The following is a 21,131-nucleotide window of genomic DNA, read 5'->3' as shown; positions in this document are numbered from 1 at the left end:
TTAAGGCGCTCCTTATTGCATTATAGCGTAAGTTTTTTTGTCATGCCTGAAATACGTCATGGCTTAGGCTTAATCATAAAGTCCGCGCCTCACACCATTTAGAACCATGGTGATACTTATTGTAATGCCTAATACAAAAGTAGAAATAAGAATAAACATCTATGATCCATCGACCTCTTTTTAATGATCCATTGTGATTCTTACCTCTTTTAAGGAATTATCAAGTAAATCACAATAGGTATATCACTAAGGACAGCATATTTTTGTTTCAAGAAAACCCAATAAACATGAACCAAACAATAAGTAAAATTAACAAGTTTCATAAAAAATACCGGATAAAACTAAATAAAAAAAAAAAAAAAAAACATACTTAGGAAACTTTTTTGCAAACTTAAGAGTAAGCAAGTTTCACTCTAAGAAAATACAAAAACCAGTGAAAAAAAAAAAAAAAAAAAAAAAAAGATAAAAGTAGTAAAACTAAAAATTTGAATTTAAACTTTATTGGTAAAACAGGAAAAAAAATGATAAAACCGATAAAATTATTTAAAGTTAAGGTTTTTATTTCATTTTCCCGTAATAAGTTGAGACTTGAGAGGGTCAGAGCCTCAGAGGGTAAAGCTATTGGCCCAATACATTTTGAGCTGCACGTAGCCTACTGATAACTTTAATGGGCTATATATTCAATATCTCAGTGAAGTATATAAATGTAGTACTGTACAATATCATCCATTTCTTGTTTTTTCACAAAAATCGTTATTTCGAATTATCTAGAAGTTAGGATTATTTTCAAATTTATATGATGCACACGTTTTCTTAATTCAGTTTTATTAACAGGTGTTATATGTATTTAGATTTTTATTTAAACATTTATATAAAACTAAGTATCGGATAGATCATACAGATAACACAAATATATAAAACTTTAACAAGTTAAAATCTCACCATGTGAAACCCAATCTAGAAAATGGCCTACTGTGAAATCTTTCAACAGCAATCCCCCAACGTATATGTTAAAGTAATAACTGTCTACCACTTGCTATTTAAATTAGAATCTATGCAAACTATAGGGAATCAAAGGAAGGAGCAGCATATAGATTACAAAATTTATGCTGCATACTGTAAGCAACGACTTATATAACATTTTGGACCTCAAGGTCAAGAAATAGCTAATGTAGTTTGATTCTTTGGTTGAAATATCAAGTATCAAGTATGTATGTTGTTAATCTTTGTTTGAGTTAACTGGAGTAGAAGTGGAACATGATGAGATGTCTATTCCTGCAACCTCCATTGCATTGCAGACCCATTCTGGAACATCACCTTTTGGGAACTACAAAAAAACAATTTTCTGAAATATAAATTGATGGATTTTAATTGAATATAGTGAAGTAATGCCAAAAGTACACATACCATTTTCCTCAAGAAGTTGCATACAAATCTACAGGAAAAAACATTGGTGGCAGATAAGAACTTGTCTCCCAGATCCAAACAATAATAATAATACCCAAGGGAAAAACTGCACAAAAAGTTAAAAGGAAAACATACTCTGGAAATGTTCCTTCTATAATTGAGGAATGAAGATTTCTACTAAGCTGCAAATTAAAATGATTTGATGTTGAATTATGAGAAAAAGATAATGAAGCTTAAGAGATATGAATAAACATAAATGATCAGAAATTCATTACCTGCAGCATGTAGTGTAAATTATGATAAGAGAGAAGCTGAGAACCCATGGCATCTTTTGTAACAAGACAATGAAGGTAGGCCCTTGTGTATTTTTTGCAAACCTACGTTATAAATTTATAATCAACAAAGGAAAATCAAAGATATGATCTTAATTTATAATTCATAAGCATACCATACACTCGCATGTTGAGTCAATCGGTCGGGTATCCTCAGCCATTGACTGGTGTTTTAGTTTTAAGACCCCCTGAAATCAAAACATGAGAAGTTTACTAGTGATGATAAGCTTTTAAGACCCAGGGGCAAATTTGTCAATGCAATAGGATACCTCAGGCACAAGAGCAGTGCCAAATCGAGCTGTACGTGTAGGATATACACAGTCATACATGTCAGCACCCAAAGCACTGCAAACTACAATATCAAGTGGATACCCAACACCCTGAAAAGATATAATCACACCTCTATATTAACTTAAGATACACCAAAAAAAAAAAAAAAAAAAGTGACATAAAGTACCATAACATATCGGGGTTTGCTTTCAGGAAGTGAAGCTGTGCATTGTGCAACAACACGCCAAAATGAATCTTTATCTTCCCCCCCTGCAAGGCCACCGATAGCATAGCTATTGGTTGCACAAGTAAAATCCATATATTATTATTATTTTAAAAATAACAAAATCAAATTTTAATCAAATAATATTCTAGTTGGGTTGTGTTGGTGTACATACCCAGGCAAATTCCTTTCCACCAAACCTTGGACACATATATCCCTGATAAGTAAAAGTTAGTCTTTTGGTGATAACTAATTTATATATGAATAATGAATGGAGTGTTAGTGTTATTAATCACCTTAAAACAGGATCTAAACCACCCTGTACAATTCCAAATAAATTCTGCTCGTTTGGTCTCTTATGAGCTGCATATCAAATTATCAATTAAAAAAAATAATACTGAAAATTGAAAATATTGTTGATATTAAAAAATGTACCTGCTATGCACCTGTCTATCCAACGCAAAGTGCGATGCATGGCTTCTTCAATCCTCGGACCTGTAATGGTGGTTTTCACTACATCATCAAGAGCCATAATAATGTCTGCTCCAATTCTGTTCTACAAAAGTAGATGGATATATGCAATACACCACAAAACATGAAGGTTAATTACCGAAATAAATATATATATTTCATTGTCAACTTATTTCCACATACATCATAGGTGTTAAGTTTAATAATCACTTAAACTTACTTGGATTTGGATTGATTCTTCAGGGGTTAGGAGCATAGGCTTTCCATCAACTGGTGACTGCAGAATGCATTATCAAACATTAGTTATGGAAGACGGCTACAATGAAGTAGGAACACTAAATTCCATATTGAGCTTGTAAAAATGTGTGTGTGTGTGTGTGAGAGAGAGAGAGAGAGAGAACCTGAAATGTGACACCTTCCTCGGTGATGTCAGCTAAATGCAACAGTGAGACCTGAAAGTGATGCACACTAAAATTTTATAATGACAAAAAAGAACATTAAATTCCATTAGGTAGATAGAAATTATATGATAAGCAATGAATTATGTTGTTAAGTTGGTGATAAAGAGATATATGAGAATGAAAAATTACCATCTGAAAACCACCAGAATCAGTGAGAAGTGCCCTGGGCCAGTTCATAAAATTGTGAAGGCCCCCAAATTCATCAATTAGTTCAGAAGTTGGACGAAGTGCAAGATGATATGTATTTCCAAGTATAATTTGGCACCCAATCTCCTCCAGTTGAGGGGTTGTCAAACCTTTTATTGTCCCTGCCTCCAACCATACAAAAAAAACAACAATTACTAACTCATGAAAACTAATGAATGTAAATTTAGGTCAAAAGTTGCAGTTTAATAAATAGTATCACATGGAAGAATGAAATTCAAATGTTCTAACCTTGTGTTCCTACTGGCATAAAAAGAGGCGTGTGGCAGGTGAAGTGAGGGAGTGTCAACCTAGCTGCACGAGCACGATTGAACCTCCCAAGAACCTATCCAAACCAAAAAAAAAAAAAAAACTAAAAACTACTAGATCAACTTTCAGCATTCTCATACAAACTATTGTTCTTTGAATGAAAGATTAACTAATGATCACATTTTTAATGCAAAAAGCCACCAGAGGAACTTTTAAAATCAAAACTGGACCCTTGTGTTGGAAGATTAAAATGGATTTTTAGTTGTATAGCTACATTATATTCATGTTTATAGATATACTTATATCATTGGAATCCGATTCCACTCATGATTCTTTGCACCTTTAAACACTCTTACGATAGCAATGTGGAATTACAGGTTAATGAAATCTTTACCTCGAAACGAAGAGCCATCATACAACCCTATCTACCGTCTATAGCAAGTGAATATTACAAACTGAACTACAGACCAGACAAGAAAAGGGAAGCACAGCAAAGATGTCAGAATGTCAGATATCTGATTTGTAGAAAAAGAAACCGGAGATGATGAAAAGGAACTGACGGAGATATGAAGAGAGAAATCGGCGGCGAATAGACGATAGCACTCCGGCCTGAAAGACGAGCGCGTGCCCTAATTCAATGCAGAATGTAGAACAGATTTGGAAGGAGGCGCCGGCAAATTAAAAATACGTGGTTTATATACCGTGTTTTCCCAATTCCGTACGTTCTTATATTGCTAGGTTGAGCTAAATATAGAAGTAGCCCTTCAACTTTCTATTTTTGTAGTTTATATAACTTTTAACTTTTTGCATCTCTAAAAAATATGTGTATCATATATAGTCTCTTAAATTAAGTGCAACAAAAATGCTTTTATGACTTTTATCTATTTTTGATGTAACAGAATAACGGAAAGGCCCATATAACTTTCACATATTAATAAAATTTCATTAAATTTAAAATGTCAATTAGGTCAAACTAGGACTCCTACTTTGTATGGGTCATAAATTTTTATTAGGTATGAACTATTTTTATAATTTTTTTAAACTTATAGACCATTTATGTAAAATAAATACACAATGACTTTTCCTATGAATTATAAGGATAATTTTTATAATTGATTTTTTATATAGAGATCAAACATGCCAATATATGAAATTTTATTGACCATTTATGTAAAAAAATCTACATAAAGAAATTTTCTATAAATTACAAAAAAAATATAATTTATTTTTTATACATAAACCAAACCTGTCAATCAGTGGCGGAGCTAGAACCAAACTAAAGGGGTATATCGAAAAAAATCACATAATATACAATAAAAAAATACAATTTCATTAGACATAAAGTTCAACTTTCATAACAAAGTTATGTTTTAAAGTTCACATCTCCGCGAGTAATTACATTTTCAGTCTTAACATTCTCTAGTGCTTCCATTTATACACTACAAATCAAAGCATCATTTGTAACGCTTGGTCCATGTATGAATTAATTCTAATTATTTTTAAATATTGGAAGGAGGCTCAAACTCGATGAGTAGAAAGCTTTCCAGCCGCGTAAATTGGAGGACCTACTCGACTAGTTGGTACTGGAAAGGAAAACCCTAATTTTTCAGTTATTGCACCCTATTTAAAGGATTTCACTCCTAGGGTTGGCCTCCTTACCAGTCTCCTTGCCCAAAGAAAACCCTAGAATCGCCTTCCTCTTGTTCATTGAGTTTTGTGAGTGTTTGGATGATTGTTGAAGATCTTTAAATGAGGTTTTGAAGAGAGAAGTATCAAGCTTGGAGAAGTGAACTTGGATCCATAAACTCTACATCAAGGGCAACATCTCAGAGGTATAAAGTCATAACCACCTCTAAAAACTTGATATATTTTATATAATTCAGTAACTATATGATTTATCTTTTTTAATGTATATAAAATTGTCACACCTTGAAATACGTCATGGCTTAGGCTTGACCGTCAAGTGTGCGCCTCACGCCATTTAGAACTATGGTGATACTTATTGTAATCCCTAATATAAGAGTAGAAATAAGAATAAATATCTATATGATCCCATATACCTCTTTCCTCTTTTAAGGGATTATCAAGTAAATCAGAATAGGTATACTAGTAAGGACAACATATTTTTGTTTTAAGAAAACCTAATAAACATGACAAGATACCATTTTCTTGATTACGGTTAGATAAAGTAGACCCCTCCTCTTTAACATATCTAAGAACCACAACAACTTCTACAAACAAATTCAACAAACTTACAATTGTTCTAAAATGTGAAACCCATCTAGTATCTCCACGTAACACTCGATTTTCCAGATCGGATCACGTCATGAGGGGATGTTGACCATTGACTTTTTGACCAAGTTTAACTTTGGGTAAAACTTAAGGATTTTGGGATATTGATTGAGATTCTATCTGGTTCTGGTGTTAGTAGATTCACGGGAGCAAGCAATACTGAAAAAGGGATCGTATTGTAGTGTTAAGAGTTCTTCGATTTAGGTGAGTTTCGCCTCGCTGTACCCGTGCGTCGAATGCACCAATGTCGGCCCACTAGTTTTGGTTATCTGTTAGTAGAGGGATGCCTTAGGGATTGTATAAAATCATGTAGGATAGACTGATGACTCTTGATCTAGGATCTTTTACATGTTCCTTATTTGGTTGTGGTTATAGATTAGGATCATTTGTCTGGGTGTCTATCTCACCTCTTAGTATATACGGTTATGCATTCCTTTGATTGCTTATATTTCGTATATTGTTATGTTGTAGTGATCTGTCAGATATGTATCCTGGTATCGAGTATGTTGCTATGATGTGGTGATATGCTAGATCTGTATCCTGGTATATAGGATGTTGTTATGCAGTAGTAATCTGTAGAACTGTATGTTTATATGTACTTGCTAGTTATCATCCAGTAGAGTGCCCTAGGGACTGTATATAGTCATGTAGGATAGCTTGAGAACTCTTGATCTAGGCTTTCTTACTTGTTCCTTGTTTGATTGTGGATCTAGAGTAGGATCATCTATTTGGGTAGCTATCTAACCTTTAGGTACTTATGGTTACACATTTCATAGAGGTTAGATGGTAGCGGGACTCTATGCCATGAAAGGACTAGTAGGCGGTAATGAGTTGTATGATTGATGTTTGTCTGTATTATGTGCCTACATGATCCTGATTGTTTATATGTTAACATATGGTAATAGTGGTTTGAGGCGGTCCTACTTTGTGGTGTAGGCCAAGATACTCGGTACGGGTTGGTTGTAAGTTGTAGGCACGAAGGCTCGGGAATAGTGGTTGGGTTGAGGCGGTAGGCCAACAATCCCTGGGTATTCCAGCCCACTGGCTGATTGGACCAGTTGCATGTTGGCATTCCAGTCCGAGGACTGATTGGACATGTCATTCCAACCGGGAGATTGTGGGTCGTTATGTATGCTTGTATGTTTATCGTACGGGGTATTTTGGGGGGAAACTCACTAAACTTCGTGCTTATACAATTGTTTATTGTTTCAGGTATCATCAATTATCTCGGGAAGGTGAAGGCGTGACTGTACACATTCATCAACAGCAATGAAGATTCTGCGTTTTCAATATTACTCTGATCCTTAATAATTTTATTTGGGATAAACGTTTTCTCAATGATAGATCTAGAATTAGGAGGTTTTAGTTGAATAAAAATGAAAATTTCTGGTTGTGAAAATGGGACGTTTCACTCCAGATCGAACAAGAGAAATCTTGATTCAACTATCTTCATGTTCCAGTTTCACCAGTACCAATTTCGGTTGCGACTCTTTCTTTTTGCATCTCTCGTATCATGTCTTTTCTCTTACAGGACCCACAAATGACAATAACCACCAAAACTAGTTGTTCAAAAAATTCTTCAATATCATCATGCTTCTTTGCAACCGTTACAACCACCATTGAGTAGTTTTTATAATACTTGTTTCATTGTGTACTTTGATGAGGTTGATCATTCACCACCGTAAGCGGTCGCGGGAATAAGCTATCGGCAGACAAAGATGTGATTTTGGCGGGGAAGTCAGGCAAAGAAACAGAAGACGATCCAACTTCTGATTTTTGAAGTCGACGATCAGAAGACAAAAAACACGTCCGGTTTTTTTCATTAAACTAATTGGATTTATATCTCTATTTGTTTCAATAAATTAATTGGCATGGGTCTAAAAATTTTAGACCATTTGGGCGAGTTTGTTTGTATTTCGGACCTTTTAGAAATAACATGAACTTTTTTTAGGGTAGCCCAATTTTTTTCCGAAGTATAACTGCAACATAAAACAATTTTTTCCGAAAATATTTACATTGCTAATATTTTTTTGAGGGACATCCCGAGATACCCAGGATCCAATGCGCCTCCGCTTATATTTATAACTGGACTTAGTATGGAAAAATTCTTAACCGACATAGAAGGGCCTTGGCAACCGTTATAAAACTTGATACATTTTAACTTATTTGAAAAATAATAATTAACTTATATTAAAAATACAAAAAAATGGTTATATATAAATAACTAAATAAGTTTTTTAACCGGTCTCCGAGTCGGTTGGGTTGGGCCTCAAGAGAGTAGTTGATATAATCAGTTGGGTGCTTACGATAAGGCCACAACTGAACCATGATTATGTCCAAATCGTTTAACAGATCCCTTTGGTCGTTTGCCACATCAACTCCAAAAAGTTGATAAAGTATTTATATGGACCCTACATGTTAGATTTTTAAGATACCTTTTGTTTAGAATCTTGTAGATCAAAATAGATCATCGGAAAATGATTTATAAAGTTTTAAAAACGTTCAAAAATGACCATTGAAGTTTTGGTTGTTCAAAAAATATCATTCAACTACAAGTATAAAATACCAACGAAGTTTATCTTTTGTTCAAATCCGATCCGTTGGTAACTAGATCTTTCATGTGAACGGTTGAGTTAGCAAAAGTAATGCTTAGTTTGCATATTTATGTAGTGTGTTGATACATCTACTCAACATAAAATGAAAAATACATATTATAAATCAATTTAGGGCATTAGGTGGTCATATGGCTCCTCTCCTCTTTAAATCCGTTTATTATTACGCAAGATCTGTTACTTGAACCTCAACCACAAAGCTTTGAATTTGTTTATTATTATGCAAGAAATAGCAAAGGAAGTACAATCGTTAGTGAGAAAAACAATGAAAGTACTTGCATGAATACAAGTTCCTGCTTTCCTTTTTTTTTTTGTCTTGAAAGGAATTGACAGAAAATTAATTTATGTAAACAAACTAAGAAAGACTTTATGTAAACAAGCTAATAAATGATCTTTTCATTTAAAACAATGTTACCTTAAATCTACAGGAATCACAACAGATGACAATTTGGTCACGGTTAAAGGAATTACAACAGAAGGGCTATTACAATTGAATGCCATTTAGATTCTTTATTAACCTCTTTTTGTTGGTCCATAAAGTTTGTTGCTAAAAATGACAAAGTTTAGTCCCTGCAAGTGAAGATTTGTTGCTGGAAATGACAAAGTATTATCTAATGTTACCTTGAATCTTTGTAGACTTTTAGTTATTTTTTTAACTATTTATTGCAGCACATAATACATCCTATGTAACAAATTTGACAGAGTAAATGGTATTAAAAGCAATAAAATTGTCAAAATGGCATACAATTTTAAGCTAAATCACAATTCAGATGGAATCAAACCTGTTAAAATATATATATATATATATATATATATATATATATATATATATATATATATATATATATATATATATATATATATATGAGCATTTTAGTCAAAAACTGTTGTATCATTATTTTTTTTTACCAAAAAAACAGTATATAGGGGCATTTTGGACAAAAACTCTTAAAATCATTATTTTCTTTTTATCAAAAATCATGGTTGTAAAAATCGCTCGATGGTTGCTCGGCGGTTGACTGGGGTCAAGCGATTAATCGATTTGGCGGGGATTAATCGGAGACCCTAAATTACTAATAAAAATATTTTAAAATTTAATACATTCTAAGAAAATTAGTATTTGAATATTTAAAATTTTGAAAATTTGAAACTTTTAAATATTTGGTATAATATTTGAAATCTTGAATATTTAAAAATTTAAAATTTTAAAATTTTGTTAATTTTTGTGTAATATTTGAAAATTTGAAAATTTTCCCGCCTAGGACCGCTAAGGACCGCCAAGGACCGCCGAAGACCGCCGAGACCGAGTATAACCAATTTCCGCCAAACACCCCTAATTGTAATCAGTTGCAGACCGCCAAGCGCCTAGGCGCCGCCTAGGTGGCCGCCTAGGCCGATATTTACAACACTGTCAAAAATACAGTATGGGTTGTATATTTTACAAAACAAACCATTATTTTCATTATATATGATTATTTAGAGAATATTAATATAGTTGTAAATACTTTTGTTGCCCAAATTACTTCAACACCACTTTGCAAAGTACACTAACGAGAATTATGTAAATGTTTGCGGATCAGTTGTACACAACAACAAACAGATTTTGTATATTTTACAAAACAAATCATTATTTCCTTATAGTTTTAAAAAATGTCAATATTTGTGACACTGCAATTCAAATTTTGGTCATTTTAGAGAGTTGCCCCACTTCTTTTCTTATTAGTTGATTTGTAGTGAGAAATTGATATTAGCTTTTGTATAGAAGTGTCATATTTTTCTAGGACATGGGGTGTTTTTAGTTATAAAAAATATGTATACAGGGGTTGTTTGATCACAATCAAGGGTAGATTCGTCTTTGTGCACAAGCATGTAAATGGTCTTGGATACTAATAGTTTCTGAACAACACCTTAAGTGACCGTTAAAATCAGTCAATTCTAACAAAAAAAACTGTATACAGGGGCAATTTGGTCATAAAAAAGATGTATGTGTGATTAGCCCAAAGCAGAAGCAGATTCGTCAACTGTTAAAATCAGTCAATTTAAACAATAATAATTATATACAGGAGCAGAAACGGACCCTAGAGAGGGTTCTGTGTTCACTCTTTCCCTTCCAATTAATCAACGTAAGACTAAAAAAAATGCCATGTCATTTATAATTTCAGTTTGTTAAAATGATAAGGAAATTTTTTTTGACCGGTTAGATTTAATGGTAAACTTAGTTGGTGTTTTTTATACAAATCTATAGTTAGATGATTTTAAAAAAAAAAACAAACTTTGATGTTTTTTTTTTTTTTTTTCCGAACATTTTTACAACTTTGTTACCTATATAAGTCATTTTCCCTGGACCATCTCATAGTCGCAAAAAAGTTTAACGCAAAATAACATCATTTGTCATAAATTAAAAAATTGTTGCAATTAATGGTTCTGACTCCTCGCGTACAAACATGTTTCTAAATGAAAATGGTGGTTATCACCAACATGCAATTGATGGCGTCATAATTAACGAACAGAGAATGAAATCGTCATGACCCCCATATGATTCCACCGATCTCCATCGTTACATTCATAAAACCCTACAATACCTTCCATTGATCCAGGTAAATCGTCGTCCATGACGCATTTCGTTGATGAAACAATTGCATTGTTTGATTAATTGTGCCAACACATTGTTATTTTATTAATCGGTGCAGGATTTAGTGATTTTGTCGAGTAGAAGTAATTTAGGTTATTTCATTCGGTTAGCATGCTGCACGCACAGTCGACGATTGAGGAGCAGTTGATATTGAGAGCAATTAAGGAGGAATGTTCTTGGGAGAGTCTCCCTAGACGTCTCCAGGCGAGTTTGAATTCTAGGGATGAATGGCATAAAAGGTTCGTTTAGTTAATCAGTTAATGTTGTTGCAGTATGTTGCTAGCTTGTTTTTCTTCCTTTAGTTGCAGCAGAAACTTGCGTTTGTTTAATTATTGATTAGATTAACAGAATAGGTGATGTGTTCAATTGAATTTGAGTTTCTGATTGCACCGACTAAAATTTGGTACCCCTTATTCAAAAAATTGTTTACTCCCGCAATAGATGTTTTGTTTACATGATCACATAGTTTATAGAAGTTGTTTTATTATCCTTCTAGTATTCCTTCAGTACTGACAAGTTAGGGATAATCCTATGGATTAAAATGAATAGTTTTATTGTTTCTCAATGACTACTAATGGACATGATGAAATTCTGGTTTGAAACTTGGCCAAAAAAGGGAACCTTGCATTGCATTATAACTGTATTGTTGTGCAGGATAACTGAACATTGTATAAAGAAAAGGCTTCAATGGCGCACTTCTTTTGTGCGAAAAGTATGCAGAGAAGGTGAATATTACGAGGACATGATGCGTTATTTACGCAAAAACTTAGCTGTAAGTATTAAAGGGAGCTTCATAGTTTCTATGTATTTTTCACCCACAGCCTTAATATTTAACAAATTCTTTAGTCTTGTTCTTATATATGAGGTTCCCTTGATCGAGGCATGAAGTTGATGTTTTTTTTTTCTTGCAGCTGTTTCCTTATCATCTTTCTGAGTATGTTTGTCGTGTAATGAGGGTCTCTCCATTCAGATACTATTGCGATATGATCTTTGAAGTCATGAAAAATGGTAGTAGCCCATTGGATTGAATTATATAATTTATTTATTTTTTTGATATGCAGCCTTTCATTTGATTTCCAGAAAGACTGATGTTTATCTTGAATGCAGAACAGTCTTATGATCGAATTCCAAATTTTAGTGCGGCAGATGCTTTGAGACTGACTGGGATAGGCAGAAATGAATTTATTGATATCATGAACAGGTGCAGATCTAAGGTATGAATTAATTTATAGTATTTTGATGGCATTACATATCGATATATGATTCTGTTGAGGTTCGTATATCATTTTTCTTTTTCCCTTTCATGATATACACTCTTAATTTGTTCCCTTGTATGTAATAAACATATTTGATGTGTTCATTTTTTTCTTGAAATGGAAGCATATTATACTAATTGTTCTTTAAGCTACAATGTCTGTAAGGTAGCTCTTATCTGTGACATTAGGTTATGATTACTCGTCATATGAACTTATATAGAAAAAGAAATGTTGTTTTCTTATTGGAATTGGCAGCTGTCTTCTCTTTGATGCCTTAGGCTAACTTGGTTGACATGCTTGTAACTCTCCTTCTACACTACAATACAATTTTCCTTATCTTGCTTTGTCATGTGACAAAGACCATTTTCTTTTTTCCTTTTTCTCCTCTTTATCCTCTCTGGTAGTGAAGCATCTTCATTGCATGATGTTTTTGCTCGAATTCTTCATACTGATAATATGACAAAGCAAGAAAAGAGAAATTTTAGCACAAGATGGTTTCCTGTAGCACTTGTTTTGTTCGTGATGTTCGACCTCATCTCACAAGGTTAAACCCCTAGTCATTTAAATTGTTTTTCTTGGATATTGTTGGCCACAAAGAGGTTATTGTTGCTATTTTCCTACTCTTCACAAATACCTGGTGTCCATATATGCTACTCTTCAACATATTGCCTTCTTTACCTCTACTTTGTGGAGAATAATGATTCGTTAGTCTACATTGTACGTACTACCTCAGACATCTTCTACCTTAGCTCTTCCTATTCCACAATTATCAAAACCACTAATTCAACAAGTTTACTTTAGAAAAGAACATAATCTCCCTTTACATACTTTGCATGTTGCTTCATAACCATCAAATCCTCTTCTTTCATGTCCTCCGCCAGTTTCTTCATCACCGTGAGATTGCGTGTCTAATAATCTTAATCCTTCAATGCATTTTGTAAAGGTAAAAGGCAAAGTACTTATCCTATTTCATCATCGGTTTCTTATGCTCACATGTCTTGTTCATCTTGTTCTTTCATGGAACCTCTTGATTCTACTACTATTCCTAAAACGGTTTCTGAAGCCTTGTCATATCCTGGATGGCAAGATGATGCAAAAGCAGAAGAAATGAATACTTTAGATACTAATAGGACATTGAAGTTAATAGATTTACCTACAAGAAAAAAGGAAGGTATTTACAGTGAAGGAAACTTTGATGGCTCTTTCTCTTCTTAAATCTCGCCTTGTGGCCAAAGACTATTCTCAAACTAACGGTCTAGATTGTTCGGATACTTTCTATCTTGTGGCCAAATTAACTTCTGATTGTTTGCTTATCTCTATAGTAGCAACATACAATTGGCATTTACATCATTTAGATTGGTATTCATCATGTTTTTGAAGTTTTCCCAAATAGCCAATCCCAAACTTGGTCTCCATGGATATTTTTAGGGTGAACATCATACCGTACCAATTATTTTTCCCTAAATCATGTACGGTACCGATTTTAGTTGATACACAAATTTAGCTACAAGTAATGTACTAAGTATAATTGGTATCAACTTGTTTGGTTACCAACAAGTTTGATTGGTACAAGTTGGTAGTGATATATACCATGAAGAAAAAATCATATGAAGTTGAAGACAAAACATAAGAAAGCAAGAGGTGCTCGATACTTCAAATTCTAGTATGTGTACACATTGAGATAGTCTCGTTCTTTTGTTTATCACACAGTACTCTTTCAACACTAATGTTATAGTTACGCCAAGTTGGAACTATTCCATCCATTCCGAACCTAAATATTTCTTTAGTTAATTAGTAAACTAAAAAATTAAACATATGTATAAACATGCCAATATTGTCTATCACTCTAACTTTCTAACTATACACACACACACACACACACACACACATATATATATATATATATATATATATATATATATATATATATATATAGAGGTTGGTACAATACAACCATGATATTTAACTTTTTGTACCATTACCGTGCCAAGATTACTTAGTTGGTATGGTACTACCAATCAAATATATTTGCTACTAACTTTTTTAGCTCAGTTGGTAGCATCTTGGTTGGTTATCTATAGTACAAATATGAAAGCCCTAAATATTTTTGGCATTCCTTGAGTTAAAAGTTTAATTGCGTCTCCATTCCAATTATGTGAGCCTTGATTCCATCAAAGGAGCTCGATCAATCGATCTCTTCATCAGAGGAGACCTTCGTGAGGACATATATTGCTCCTCAATTTAGGTCACTTGGATTGATCTAATGGTGAGTATTGGTTTGCCCATGCACATGCTCCCATTGCATATTGGCAACAACTTTGTCTTCTACTACCATCGCTAAAGCTTTCATTCAAAATTTCAAAGTTTGGATTTGTCTCTAGTACCACTTGTCACGCTTTAAATTTCTCACTCATGTGACACTTGACAATCCTACTATGAAGGGTCCACATGGCACGTAAACCGTAGTGAGGGTCAAAAGGGACTTGTTGAGCACTTGCAAAGAGAAAGATAAATCTATAAGAGATGAATTTTAACACGGAGATAATACAATAGAAATCTTATTGGTCTCGAAAGTGAAGTGATTACAAATGAAAAGGTTAGTGCCCATGTATACTTGATGAATACCTTACGTACATGCATTACAAATAACATGAAACTTATGGACACATTCTAAAATCTATATGGAAATATAGGGACATAATCTAAGTGTTGGATGAACTTGCCCTTCTTGTATCTGGCTTGAAACTTTGGGTCGTAACATAGAGCTTTAGGGATGGTTTGTGATTCCTGTATTAAGTTCTCATGTAGAAGATGAGTCAAAGGAAAACATAAATGTGACCCAAAGAAGGTGACATCATTTGAATTTAAAACACGTTTTTTGAGTTGGTGACAAACATTTATACCTTTTTTCCAGAGGAAAAATATCCTATGAAAACATATTTTTTTGAACCTAGGATCAAGTTGCAAGAGATTGTGATTATGACCACATGCAAAGTATAATGGTCCAAGACTTTAAGGTAGGGGATAGGGGATAACTTAGGATAACTTGTTGTAAAATAGAAAGAGGGGTCTATTTATGATGAATGCGATTGTGAGTCCAACTTCCCTAGAGATGCTTGGAAACATTCCTGGTTAATAGATATTGTTGTGGTATGTTGAATTCTCCCTACACTTAATTAGTGATTATGACTTAAAGGTTATATATTAATGAAGATGAGGCACTTACAAAGAAAGATGACAATAAAGATGCCCAACACCTTTTTCTCTAATTTGATTTCTTTGTAGAGTTGATATAGACAGATGATTCCTAGAAACAGGTCCCAATATCAGATATCATCCTGGAATTTTGTCATAAACAATTGAACTTTCATAGGTTAACTAACATCACTTGTCTCCATTACAGTACGCAAAATTTATGTCACCGTTTTGAAGTAGCAAAGTTTTTCATGAAATGAACATAAAAGTATAATCTGAGACTATTATAATGTATTAAATGCACTCATTTTAGTTTTGAATCAGTGAGGTTTGCTAATCTTAGACATGTACATGAGTGTTCCCACATTCCCTTGTAGTTTTACTGTTCTTGTTTTGCAATAACAATTTAAACATCTTGTTTTTTAAAATCTAATTATTCATAATAATTTTGGAGCTATTTAGAAAATAATGTGGAAGCTGAACAAGTCAATAGCTAGAGAATCATTGCCTACACACCCAGTGGACATCACAATCGAACCTTGGTGGGGAGTTTGTCTTGTCAACTTTACAATTGAAGAATTTAAGGTGATATCACATCTCTATATATTATAATGTGTATATTTTAGACCCATTAACGAAATATATCCATATGATCTTTAAACATTCCAAATAATATATATATATATATTTATTTTCTAATCTTGATTATGATATAATAACGATGATCTTCTCTTACTCTGATTGCAGAAGCTTTCAGAAGAAGAAATCGCAACAATTGATAAAATATGCAAAGAGGAAACAAATGCATTCATGCTCTTTGATCCTGTCATCATCAAAGGTCTTTACCGAAGGGGACTAGTCTACCTTGATGTCTGTGTTTATGCTGAGGATCGATTTCAAGGTAAAAAGTTATATCTAAATCATGACTTTAAAAAGAGAGGGTAAACTGTAAGATATAATTGACATGTTTAATATTGTAACAGTATGCAAGCTAGAAGGGTTTGTTTCAAACAGAGAGCAGTCATATGAAGATCCAATTGAGGAGTAAGAGAATTGGTCTTTTTTTTTTTTTATGAGTAATTAATTAACTTGCGCAACAAGAAAAGTGAAGATCCTGATGTTGGGAAGTTGACCATGCAGGTTGCTTTATGCTGTTTTTGTGGTTTCAAGTGAGAGTTCAACTGTTGCTGAATTGGCGACTACATTACAGGTGGAACTGTCTCAACTTCAGGCTGCTGCTTCTTTTGCTTGTAGGTTGGCATGGGCAGTTAAAATAATTGACCCTGGATCGATTCTTCAAGATCCAAATAGTCCCGGATCTTCTAGAAATGTTGTACTTGGTGATGAAGATGACTGTTCTCGTGCCAGTGTGGGATCTGTAAACACATCTGTTGATGGCAGTGTTTTTCAACCTGATGGGTCGGATGCCCATGGACCTACTTCTGGTTATGCCCGTGTTGCTTTTGTTGTTGATGCGGAAATAACATCATATCTTATGATGGGCTCTGTTTCACCAGGTAACTCTGTTTTATCTTCTACCTCTTCCTGGTTGGCCTGTATGCAAGAAATGTCATGGTGGTTGTATTTGTAGGTTTAAAGTCGCATGCAGTAACATTATACGAAGCAGGAAAACTGGGTCATGCTAGCATAGAAGATCTCTGCAAAGATCTTAGCTCGTTAGAAGGAGCCAAATTCGAGGGAGTCCTTCAGGAATTCGCCAACCATGCATTCAGCCTCCGATCTGTTTTGGAATGTTTAACATCTGGAGGAATGCCTCCCAGCAAAGGGAAAGCTTCCATGGATTCTTCAACCAACGAAGACTCTGCTTCTGTTTCTGGAGATGCAGGTGTACCGGATGATTCCGATTCCACTGTTACTGCAACTGAAGATACTAATGATTCCGATTCCACTGTCACTGCAACAGATGACACTTGTGAAGGTGAGGGTTCCAAATCGGATCATAATTTTGAAGGATCTGATGCAGGAAAAGCAATAACTAAAAAAATAAGAAGATATCATGTCGATATCATGCGATGTGAAAGCTTAGCTACTCTCGCACCAGCAACGCTAGACAGGTTATTCCGTCGTGACTATGAAATCGTCGTCTCAATGTTACCACTTCCTCCTTCTTCTGTACTTCCCGGACCTAAAGGTCCGGTTCATTTTGGTCCGCCGTCTTACTCCTCCCTGACACCATGGATGAATCTCGTACTTTACTCAGCTGTTCGTGGTGGACCGTTATCCGTCGTCCTTATGAAAGGTCAATTCTTAAGGTTACTTCCAGCGCCATTATCAGGTTGCGAGAAAGCCCTGGTATGGTCGTGGAATGAAACTTCAGTTTCAGACAAATTCGACGGGGGTTTAGTCAAAGGAAACATACTCCTCCATTGTTTAAATTCACTCTTGAAACACACAGCTGTGTTAGTTCAGCCTTTAAGCAGGTACGACCTTGACGAATCGGGAAAAATCACCACCATGGATGTCCCTCTCCCGTTGAAGAACTCCGATGGTTCATCACCTGATATCGGGAAGGAATTAGGGCTTGATACAGACGAAAGCTCGAAACTCAATTTTCTGTTAAGCGATTTGGCAAGTCAGATAGAGCTATGGTCAGTCGGTTATATTCGTTTGTTGAAGCTGTTTAAAAGCGACCCCAACTACAGTTTCACACCTGATGATAAATACGAATGGGTTCCGTTGAGTGTGGAATTCGGGATTCCGTTATTCTGTCCGGATTTATGCAAAAATATATGTAAACGAGTGGTTTCCTCTCAGTTACTCCAGACGAATTTGTGTACAGAGCATCATAATGCGATGCAAGAACTGAGGAAAAGGTTACAGAAGATCTGTTCGGAGTATCAAGCAACTGGTTCGACTGCAAGGATGCTTTATCAAAGAGATCATCAACCCAAATCCGATCAACCAAAAGCTCCAAATAAACTTCTTATGACTTACGCGAGCCAGAGATGGAATCCACTCACTGAACCTTCTTCTCCTATTTCTGGAACGAACGATCAACAAAGATTAAAGCTTGCTAACAGGCAACGTTCTGGTACAGAAGTACTCAGCTTTGATGGCAACATTTTAAGGTATGTCATAATAATTCTTCTTCCGATTTTATATTTTAATAGATGTGTAATTATTCTGAATGATATTGCAGATCCTATTCGCTTGCTCCTGTTTATGAAACTGTGATGGGTATGTTTGAAGAGGCTACTGAATCAAGTTCAAGTAGTAGTAAATCAGATGATATGGACAGCAGAGAAACTATCCTGCCAGGTGTCAATCTTCTATTTGATGGATCCGAGTTGCGTCCATTTGATATAGCTGCTTGTCTTCAGGCTCGACAACCAGTATCTTTAATAGTGGAAGCTTCAATCGCATCTGCTGCATCTTCTGGTATCAAATAGGAGCCACGTGTCAAACTATATATACAACACTAAACATTTTCTCTCTCTATGCTGACCTGGACAACCCTTTTTCGTTTCTTTTCTTTGTGCTTCAAATTTCAATGCTTCTGGCTGCTGCTCAATTATCAAAGCTAAGGTATGTATTTACATTTCTTACCACAATATTATTCAACTCCTAAAAAGTAAAAACCAAAACGTTTTGAGATAACTCTAGTATGTGGAAAAGACATTAATGTCCTCCTAATCTTTGTCATCTAAAAATAACCCATAAAATATTTGTCTACAAATGAAGCCTTAGTACTTTAGTATAAAAATCCTTGCTGTTTAACTGCTGGAATGATTCAAATTCTTAATAATTTTTATGAAAATGTGGGAAAAACAAGAACATGTGGTTTGGTCGGTGTCTAAATGTAAATGCTGTACAAAACAATGTACTTGGTACTTTTTATCCAAAACTAGTCACTCTTGCAGAAAGAAGTGTCTTTTCACATTTCACAAGAATGATTTTCTTTTTTTAAAAATGAAAAATCATGTACTTTGGTTTTGAAAAAGAAAAAAAAAATGTCAAATTACAGGTAATAGCAAGTACTTTACTTTTCTTTACTAATATAAACAATGTATTTTATCTTTCACAAATGATACATATGTAGTTATATTTTTTTCCCAATAATACCAAACTACTTATATTTTCCTACCAATATAGCTTGTGTGCTTTAATTGTTACATATTGCTATCATCCATAAAGAAATATAAGTACGTTACTATTATGCGTTAAGAATTGCAAATGCATTGCTATTGCATGTAAATATATGCAAGTATGTTGCTACAATTTGTTATATATTGCTATTATCAGTAAAAAAAAAATCATAAGTTTGTTGCTATTAGCGATAAATTAATATTACGAGTAAAAAAATATAAAGTACATAGCCTATATTAGTAAAAAGATTAAAGTGCTGCATGTGTATTTCTGTAAATTATCATGCTGTGAGTTATATAATTTTGATTTTTTGTATTTTTATGCAGGGCATACAGTTCTAGTCAACACAGGACCCATAGGTTACGACGTTTGCCAACAATTATGAGCTTAAAATGATGGTTTTAGCTACACATTATTTAAAAAGTTTTTTAAAAAAATGTTAATATAGCAAAAGGAGTAAAGTTTTCATCATCATAGTATATATTCTTGTTGATTACAATGTTGTTGTTTACATACATATATAAAATTAAAAGCATACTAGACTGATATAACCTTTGTTTATAAATTATAAATCATGTTTATACTTTGAACACAAACAGTTGTTCTTGAAATAATTAAAAGAAGACAAAATGATTTGGCAGATTAAAATTAGTTATTGAATGAAGGAAGGAGAATACCTAACATTAACATGGGTCATGTGTAGGAGACATAGTGATTAATATTAGCATAAGCATCTCCATGTGCATCATGATTCAAGTATTAATATCATTTCAGTTTAACTAATTTTTTATTATGTTGTCTCGTATCTTATATGAATAATTTAAATTGGTAAAATAACCCAATTAATAGGAGTTTAATAATATATGAAGCTTTATCATAATTATATCAACACCATAAGTTAAGGCACAATGATAGAGGCAATGTTTCTTTTATATAAAAACTGTATTTGATCTGTTGGTTATCACATAGAAAATGATCCTCAGTTTCTTGTGAAACGACCCAGAAATAATTAGGATCACTTATCCTTTCCTATTTTATATAAAGATATCTAATGTGATAATTTATAAATATTATGTCTTAGAAAAAACGTTATTTTTCGTGGGCGCCCAAACTCCAACACCCCATTGTCACACACAGTCTGTCATGTCCCGTTGTCTTCTTTCTACCATTTTTTTGTCCTTTTGACATTAAATATTACATGTCTCTTATAAAATGATTAAATTATTTATTAAAATCCAAATATTAACGAATTGTAATAGCCAATAGGATATGGATGGTAAATGGTACGACAACTGGAACCAAAAAAAAGATAAAATGGTTATTTAATTGACATGATTAAAAATTTACAACGAGAATTACCAAGCACATATTTATTTTCACTTGTAATACAAATTATATTCTTGTGCCTAATTTTATATAT

The 21,131-nt window shown here is 33.7% G+C and overlaps 3 protein-coding genes across 4 annotated transcripts; 2 read left to right on the top strand and 1 right to left on the bottom strand.

Annotated features, from left to right (window-relative positions):
• Positions 1-913: 913 nt before the first annotated feature.
• Positions 914-4,306, bottom strand: LOC145028592 (uncharacterized). Of its 2 annotated transcripts, none has more exons than XM_078977392.1 (16): positions 4,178-4,306; positions 4,012-4,072; positions 3,600-3,693; positions 3,294-3,472; positions 3,105-3,155; positions 2,924-2,980; positions 2,668-2,788; positions 2,529-2,595; positions 2,408-2,449; positions 2,197-2,302; positions 2,009-2,119; positions 1,856-1,927; positions 1,683-1,784; positions 1,543-1,589; positions 1,408-1,435; positions 914-1,327 (listed from the first exon to the last, which is right to left on the bottom strand). In XM_078977392.1, exons 2-16 carry the CDS (start codon positions 4,030-4,032, stop codon positions 1,220-1,222), a joined length of 1,206 nt encoding a protein of 401 aa, XP_078833518.1. In that variant the 5' UTR covers positions 4,033-4,072; positions 4,178-4,306; the 3' UTR covers positions 914-1,219. The 2 variants fall into 2 exon arrangements, with proteins under 2 accessions (XP_078833518.1, XP_078833435.1); XM_078977309.1 differs by having other exon boundaries at positions 4,012-4,077; positions 4,178-4,304.
• A 6,565-nt stretch (positions 4,307-10,871) lies between these two features.
• LOC145028500 (uncharacterized) lies at positions 10,872-12,452 on the top strand. The gene is made up of 5 exons (XM_078977221.1): positions 10,872-11,118; positions 11,212-11,392; positions 11,808-11,925; positions 12,065-12,161; positions 12,261-12,452. Exons 2-5 carry the CDS (start codon positions 11,265-11,267, stop codon positions 12,371-12,373), a joined length of 456 nt encoding a protein of 151 aa, XP_078833347.1. The 5' UTR covers positions 10,872-11,118; positions 11,212-11,264; the 3' UTR covers positions 12,374-12,452.
• Positions 12,453-16,069: 3,617 nt separating this feature from the next.
• LOC145028415 (uncharacterized) lies at positions 16,070-19,014 on the top strand. The gene is made up of 6 exons (XM_078977137.1): positions 16,070-16,189; positions 16,352-16,505; positions 16,588-16,648; positions 16,745-17,121; positions 17,196-18,693; positions 18,765-19,014. Exons 1-6 carry the CDS (start codon positions 16,073-16,075, stop codon positions 19,012-19,014), a joined length of 2,457 nt encoding a protein of 818 aa, XP_078833263.1. The 5' UTR covers positions 16,070-16,072.
• The last annotated feature ends 2,117 nt before the right edge of the window (positions 19,015-21,131 follow it).

This window comes from Lactuca saligna, chromosome 1 (genome assembly GCF_052625555.1).
Source record: "Lactuca saligna cultivar CGN05327 chromosome 1, ASM5262555v1, whole genome shotgun sequence".
Classification (NCBI taxonomy): Eukaryota; Viridiplantae; Streptophyta; class Magnoliopsida; order Asterales; family Asteraceae; genus Lactuca; species Lactuca saligna.
Note: the sequence above shows the minus strand (reverse complement) of the source record. Positions and strands in the feature narration are given on the sequence as shown.